At 61.9% G+C, this 7,594-nt stretch overlaps 1 protein-coding gene across 2 annotated transcripts; it reads left to right on the top strand.

The window, feature by feature from the left end:
- The first annotated feature begins 770 nt into the window (after window positions 1-770).
- Window positions 771-7,594, top strand: BTBD17 (BTB domain containing 17). Of its 2 annotated transcripts, XM_032429803.1 has the most exons (4): window positions 771-1,011; window positions 1,165-1,265; window positions 3,777-4,053; window positions 5,584-6,669. In XM_032429803.1, exons 2-4 carry the CDS (start codon window positions 1,175-1,177, stop codon window positions 6,656-6,658), a joined length of 1,443 nt encoding a protein of 480 aa, XP_032285694.1. In that variant the 5' UTR covers window positions 771-1,011; window positions 1,165-1,174; the 3' UTR covers window positions 6,659-6,669. The 2 variants fall into 2 exon arrangements, with proteins under 2 accessions (XP_032285694.1, XP_032285696.1); XM_032429805.1 differs by lacking the exons at window positions 771-1,011; window positions 1,165-1,265 and adding an exon at window positions 2,110-2,316 and having other exon boundaries at window positions 5,584-7,594.

Raw genomic sequence — 7,594 nt, 5'->3', positions numbered from 1 at the left:
TGCATACACACACACACACACACACACACACACACCACACACACACATGCACGCACTCCAACAACTCTCAGACTAAGAAACCGAGAAAAGAGAATGCCTATTTCTGGAAAGTCAGCTTCTAAATCGTTAGAGGAGGTTCAGGGACAATGAAGTTAGCAATTGTAGGAGGTGGGGCCTCTCAGAGATGGGGGGGTCAGAGGCGACCCTTCCGAGTCTTCTTGGTCATCTGGGTCCTCCCGATCCCTGCACACTCGGAATGGCATCCATCTTACTCCGGGGGGTAAATCTTAGCTTGTGCGTACATGACAATCACCCAGCGTGCTTAGAAAATACTGGTGTCCTGGCTTCTAAGTAGAGCACGGGAGATTCCAACACAGATGGACTCTACCTTCTAGAAAAGCAGATACAGCCCCAAGGAGGCTGGAGTTAAGAAAAGAGTTTACGGAAAGCCGGGTTTCTGAGTAAGTGGGTTCTCTTACCAACGTCTCTTTATCATCAGATAACGCTCCTCCTGAAAAGGATTGCACATGGAAACAGGGGTGCTCTCGGAGGCCCGGAACCCCATCACACTGAGGCTCTGTCTTGCTGGTCCGGGCCGGGGAGGTGGTACAGTCCATGGGAAGGGCAGGCAGGCAGCCAAGGGATGGTGGATCTGGACGAGGGGAGCCAGGCGTGAAGGTCAGGGCACCCGGGAGGGGTTTCCGCTGCGCTGGATTGCTCCGTCTCTGCCAACCCGGACGAGGCAGGTGCCAGACCCAATTCTTGCTCTCTCTGCAGCTCTGGAGAGGGGGTGGAGCTGTGGTGTGTCTGTGCGAGCCCAGAGCAGCAGAAATCAATGCATGGAGCTCGTGCCTGGGACCCAGAGAGCAAGGGAGGGCAGGCTCCATCCCCAGTCAAGGACCCAGCCTCGGGGGAAACGGAGCTGGATCTCTCAGTCCATCGGTTCGTCGAGCTTAAAGCAGAGTCCTTCCCAGGAAGAGCTGGGCCAGGCCCCACTTGCTCCCCAAAAAGGTGAGGCCTCAGCAGAACACACGGACCCACCCACTCCCCTTGGGCTCTAGACCCCACCCTCCTCTCTCTATTCATTTGGATTTAGAAGAACACTCCTCCGCACTGACCCAACTGAGACTGTGACCTAGCTCTCTGCCTCGATTTCTCCTACAGTTGAGGCGGGATGCCGGGTCTGCTGTGTGTCTCCTTGGAACTCTGGGAAGGGGAACATTACATCTGGAAGTTAGAAGCTGGTAAAAGAAGCCTTCCAAGAGGTAAGCCTAGAGACCTGAGGCATTCAGGAAGGCGAGTTAAAGGAAGCGACAGGGCAGCCAGGTGCCCACTTCAGCATCTCCAGTCCCCGAGCCCAGATTTGTGCTGGTTGGGCAGGGGCGGTGGGCTGTCTGCTGAGGGCCAGCCTCTTGCAAGGGGGCCAGCCCTGCTCTGGGCAGAGGGCCTCCCACGCAGAGGGGCACGGTGCGGTGTGTAACTGCTCCGGGCCCAGCCCTGCCATCTTGGTTCACCTTGATCCTGGGGGATGATGGTCATAGTCCCCAGGGGACCTCCCTAAAGGCCCATCACCCTCCCCAGAGCAGGCCAGGAACATGCTCGACAGGGAAGAGGAAATGATACCAGTTGTCCCATGGGCCCCTATTCGAGACCCTTGCCCTGCTCTCTGAAGAGCTAGCCCACCCCAAAATGGAAGAAGGGGAGGGATGGGGGCCTGAGCTGCTCCTCCTCTCCCCTCTTCCAGACCCTTCCTTTGTAGCCTGCTCACCATCGCACTTTAGCCAAGATGCTGCCAAGAGCGCTCTGTGCCAGGACGGACACTGGGCCAGGGGGCTGGGGCTGGGGACTGGGGACCCTCTGGGCCAGCAGCTGCCAGAGGTCCTGGAGTCCCTGGCCTGCCCTGTGGAGAGCCTAAATCCTCCCAGGAGAGAAACGACTAGTTCTGCTGGGTGGTGGAAGACGTGGGGGAGGGTGCCGGATCTGTCCCCCTCGGGGGCCTGCGGGCAGCACAATAGCCCCAGGCTGCCACTCTCTGGCTTAAGTGGTTGCCTGGGCAACAGCTGGGGCCAGTTTCCACCAATCCTCAGCAGAGGCAGGGTGGGGGGAGGGAAGCTGGCCGGGAAGGGGGGGTGCCATCCCCTTGTGCTGAATCCTATATAAGGAGGAGGGATGTGAGCACAGTGGTCTGGGCTTCACTGTCCCTCCAGGGAGCTCAGGGGCGGGGCACAAAGATGCCTCGCTTGGGCTCTGCCAAGCCTGGGTCCTGGGCCAGCTTCTGGGCCATCCTGACCTTGGTGGGGCTGGCCACTCGAGCAGGTGAGTGGGCAGTGGGTGGGGTGGGGGTGGAGGGCAGGGGAGAGAGGCAGGACCTTTCGGCCCTAGCTGCACGAGGCCGGGAGGGGGCGGTGTCCAGCTCCACGGAGGAGGGCCGCCTGCCTGGAGGAAGGGCTGGGGAGGCAGGCGGGGCTCTTACAGACAAGACCTTTCTACCGTCTATTGTCCATTGTCCCAGACAGGTGGGCCCAGGCACCCAGGCCGCGGCAGCCGGGTGGAATGCCACCCGTCAAGTGACAGCTTCGGGAGGGGAGGGCTGGGAAATTAACTGCCCACCCACCTCTCACCCTCCCCTTCTCCCTCAGTCTCCCTGTCTCTTATACACAGATGCTCTGCTCTCGTGTGAGCCTTCTCTCTGGTAGTCCACATGGCCTGTGCGTGCGTGCGTGTGTGTGTGTGTGCGTGTGCGCGTCGGGGCAGGTGCTCGTGGTTTGCTCTCAGACACCCACCTTGTCTCCCTCCGAGGCTCCTCACACTGTTCTCTGTTTGGGGAAGCTGTTGGCAGCCTTTTCGGTCCCTGAGTTTTCTGTAACAGAGTGCATGTCCCCATCTGACCCTCACGGCATTCCCTGGAAACACGAGAGAAGGGCCCAGGGTGGCCAGCCTGGCAGGCTCGACACACAGGTGCCCTGAGAGTCCCCTTCCAGCACCAGCTCACCCTCTGTGTTTTCTCTGGTCCCCCACCAGCCACCTGCTGCCAGTGGACTTCAGTCTCAGAGGTCAGGACCCAGGAGGGCAGTTGGGCCAGGAAACAGCTTCTCCTCCTGCCCGCAGCCCTCTTCTCACGCTCGGCCTTGCCCCTCCCACTCAGTGCTCTGGCCCCCCTGACCCTCTCGCTGCTCCCAGCACCGCCAGTCCATCCTTTTCAAGGGCTGGCGCCTGTCCTCTGGCTGGCTCCTTCTCGTCACTTCCTCAGGGAGCCATCCCTGATTTCTGCCCCTCAAGTAGCCCTATCCTGACTCTCACTTCCCTTATTCGTCACAGTCCCAAACTAGAGTGCTTATTTGTGCACTTAATGCCCGTCAAAGGAGCTGGTTGGTGCTTGTCTCAGAAGGTGAGAGGGGTGGGGTGCCTCAACCCTTGCCTGGCTCTCTGGCGTCATGGACACCGGTTCTGGGGCATTCTGTCCCACACTGGTTCATGATCTCTCCTCGCCAGGAATCTAGCCCCCTTGCAAGAGCATCCTCTCGGGGGCCTGCTCAGGGTCAGGCTGACAAGCTTCCCCACCCGGGAAGTGCTTGTGCATGCACGCGCGCGCACACACACACACACACATACACGCATGCATCTGCGTGCTCCACGGGCACACACAGGAATGCACGCGGCGTCCGCCCGCACCCAAGTGCACGCGTCTCCAGCTGGTCCCTCCGCACCCCTGGCTGGCACCCCCGCCCCGGGCCCAGGGGGCCTTCTCAGCCGTGCCGCGTTCCCTCCTGCTGCAGCTCAGAGAGCCGATGTGGGCGGCGAGGCCACGGGCACCCCCATCAACCACTCCCAGACGCTGCTCCAGCGCTTGCAGGAGCTGCTAAGGCAGGGCAACGCCAGCGACGTGGTTCTGCGGGTGCAGGCGGCGGGCACCGACGAGGTCCGCGTCTTCCACACGCACCGCCTGCTGCTCGGCCTGCACAGCGAGCTGTTCCGGGAGCTGCTGAGGAACCAGAGCGAGGTGGCGCTGCAGGAGCCCCGGGACTGCGCTGCCGTCTTCGACAAGTTCATCAGGTGGGCAAGGATTAGGGGGCGCCTCCCTCCCTTTCCCAGGCCCTGGCTCCTCGGCTCCCAGGCTCCCAGAAGCGCTGGCGCCTCAGAGGACACGGTGTCCCTCCCTCCACCCACCCAGGTCATCAGGATGAAGGCGCCACCGCCTGATACTCATCCCTTCTCCCGCTGCCCTCTCGCGTGACTCCTGCCCTTGCCCGCAAGCTCTGTTTCCAGACCTGGTCTTGAGGGCTTTGCAAAACTGCAGATTCCTGAACCCCGCTCTGGATCGTCCGCTTCGGGTCTGGGGTTGGGCCCAGCAGTGATTTTTTATTTTAAAGCCTCCATGTGGCTTTAGTGTCTGGCCAGGTTTCTGAGCCGCCGGGCCTGGGGGGAGTAAGGCAGCTCTCTCTCCCATCCCCTGCTCCCGGCCCACCGCCTGGGGCACCGTTCACACTATTGTTGGAGAGAGGAACCCGGTTTTCACAGTTTATTTGTTTATTAAAGATTTTTATATGTTTATTTGAGAGAGAGCAGAGCCGGAGGGAGGGGCAGAAAGAGAAGCAGGCTCCCCACTGAGCAGGGAGCAGGACATGGGCTCCATCCCAGGACCCTGGGATCGTGACCTGAGCCGAAGGCAGACGCTTAGCTGACTGAGCCACCCAGGCGCCCCTGTTTTAATGGCGTAGACAAGATGGCTGCAGAATACCAGGCAGTAGGAAGAGGGTTAACACAGAAGGGCACAGGGTCTTCTCCCCAGGAGTCAGATCTATCAAAGCAGCCTTCCCCCAACCCCATCCGGTGCCTCTGCTGACATCTGATTGGCTAGAATTTAGTCACATGGCCATGCCCACTCTAAGGGAGGCCGAGAACCATCTTTATTCCCAGAAGCAAATAGTGGGGCTAAAATGCAGGGGAAAGGGGAGACCTGGGTGTTGGTGCAGCTATGGGCAGCTCCTGCCACACTCCCATGGAGCGTGTGCCCGTAGGGGCCTGGCAGGAAGGGTGAGCCGAGGGATGGGAGCAGATGGGGACAGGGAGTGAGTGAGCAAGACCCACAATAGAAAAGATCCAGTGAGAAAGATGAGCTGGCGAGAAGGGGAGGAGGGTGGAAGGAATTAACCTGTTTCGATGGCCTGCTTCCTAGCAAGTCCACTTCACTCTCCCCCAGCTGTCACAGTGACCTTGGTACCCCCTTTCTCCGATGATTGGTATAAGGTTCAGTGCAGTTAAATGACTTGCCCACTTGCAAGTACGGTATGGATCTGAGGCCGGGGTTATAAAGCCCACAATGGCAGGAGCCTCGTTTGTCTTGTAGCCTAAACCTCGGCGCCTAGTAGATGCTCAGTAACTACGTGCTGTTTCCACGTCCCCACAAGAAACGGTCCTTGAGACGAAGACAGGAAGCCTCGGGGCCCACTGCGCCGCTTGCACCCCTGACCACAATGCTCTCCACCCAAGGCCGGGCGCCCCTTGGGGTGTGTGAGTGTGTGGGGTGGGGGCAGAGCGGGCCCCGCCCTGACCCTGCCCCATCTCTGCGCGCCCCTCCCGCAGGTACCTCTACTGCGGGGAGCTGACCGTGCTGCTGGCCCAGGCCATCCCCCTGCACAGGCTGGCCACCAAGTACGGCGTGGCCTCCCTGCAGCGCGGCGTGGCCGACTACATGCGCGCGCACCTGGCGGGCGGCGCGGGCCCGGCGGTGGGCTGGTACCACTACGCGGTGAGCACCGGGGACGAGGCCCTGCGCCAGAGCTGCTTGCAGTTCCTGGCCTGGAACCTGTCGGCCGTGGCGGCGAGCGCAGAGTGGGGCGCCGTGAGCCCCGAGCTGCTGGCGCAGCTGCTGCCGCGCTCGGACCTGGTGCTGCAGGACGAGCTGGAGCTGTTCCACGCGCTCGAGGCGTGGCTGGGCCGCACCCGGCCGCCCCCCGCCGTGGCCGAGCGCGCGCTGCGGGCCATCCGCTACCCCATGATCCCGCCGGCGCAGCTGTTCCAGCTGCAGGCGCGCTCGGCGGCCCTGGCGCGCCACGGCGAGGCGGTGGCCGACCTGCTCCTGCAGGCCTACCAGTTCCACGCCGCCTCGCCGCTGCACTTCGCCAAGTTCTTCGACGTCAACGGCAGCGCCTTCCTGCCCCGCAACTACCTCGCGCCCGCCTGGGGCGCCCCGTGGGTCATCAACAACCCGGCCCGCGACGACCGCAGCACCAGCTTCCAGACGCAGCTGGGCCCGAGCGGCCACGACGCGGGCCGCCGGGTCACGTGGAACGTGCTCTTCTCGCCGCGCTGGCTGCCCGTCAGCCTGCGGCCCGTCTACGCGGACACTGCGGGCACCGCGCTGCCCGCCGCGCGCCCGGAGGACGGCCGGCCGCGCCTGGTGGTCACGCCGGCCAGCAGCGGCGGCGACGCGGCGGGCGTGAGCTTCCAGAAGACCGTGCTGGTCGGGGCGCGTCAGCACGGCCGCCTGCTGGTCCGCCACGCCTACAGCTTCCACCAGAGCAGCGAGGAGGCGGGCGACTTTCTGGCGCACGCCGACCTGCAGCGGCGCAACTCCGAGTACCTGGTGGAGAACGCCCTGCACCTGCACCTCATCGTCAAGCCCGTCTACCACACCCTCATCCGGACCCCCAAGTAGCCAAGCGGGGCCGGGGCGGGGACGCCTCCGGAGTGGGAAACAGAGGGCTGGCATGGGTGGCCCCCCAGGGTCTGGGGGGGGGGTGGCGAATGGAGGTGTCTACACTGGCCCCCTGGGTGGCCAGGTGCCATTGGTCTTGGAGCTGGGGTGGAGGCCAGGTGAGGGGTGGTAGAGCAGGTGCCCGGTTTCAGGAGCTGAGTTCGCCACTGTCTTGAAGGCCGCGCTCTTGGTTGAATAAACCGATGCTCAGAGAGCTGAGGGGATGATTGAACCACCCAGCTCCCAGGTAGAAACAGTCCCAGGAGGGTCCCAAAGGTGTGGGGGTCCTTTATCTTTCATTAGCTTTTCCCGAGGGTCCCCCACCCCCACATGGAACAGGGCAGGTAAGAGCAACCTAATGCACCAGCCTGGGAAAACTGGGGGGACTCCAGGACCCCTTGCTGGAGTTTTCCCACCTTGAAGCCAAGAGGCTTACTTAGCTGGGCAATTTCTGAGCCCTGACTTCCAGAGGGTATCACCCTCCAACCCCCATTCGGGTAATTAGGCTTTTTATGGTCTGAGCCACCCCAAGTCTCTGACCTCCCATGGGAGGGAGCCCAGGCAGGTGTGAAGGCGGGTGGGATGGGGCATGAACAGACCTTGCTGGGCCCACCCTTCCTGGGGACAGTCTAGAGAAAAACCCCTTTCCCCCAGGTATTTGTAGGTTGCTTCAGTGTAACCAGAGGGAGATGGGGTGTCGGGGAGGGAAGAGGAAGGCGTCGGCTTGCCTCTTAATCAGTCTTGGCCACCCCACATTCCAGACAAGGTCTAGTTTCCAACATAACCATCAAGACCCAAATGGGATTTTATTGTTACACTGCCAAGTAACAAAACCAGATTCCCTCCTCTGCCCCAACCATAGGATGTGAAGTGACTGTTGGCTCCTTCCCCAACCAT

Source organism: Phoca vitulina, unplaced genomic scaffold (genome assembly GCF_004348235.1).
Source record: "Phoca vitulina isolate PV1807 unplaced genomic scaffold, GSC_HSeal_1.0 scaffold41, whole genome shotgun sequence".
Taxonomy (NCBI): domain Eukaryota; kingdom Metazoa; phylum Chordata; class Mammalia; order Carnivora; family Phocidae; genus Phoca; species Phoca vitulina.
The sequence above is the reverse complement of the archived record's forward strand: the minus strand, read 5'-3'. Positions and strand labels throughout refer to the sequence as shown.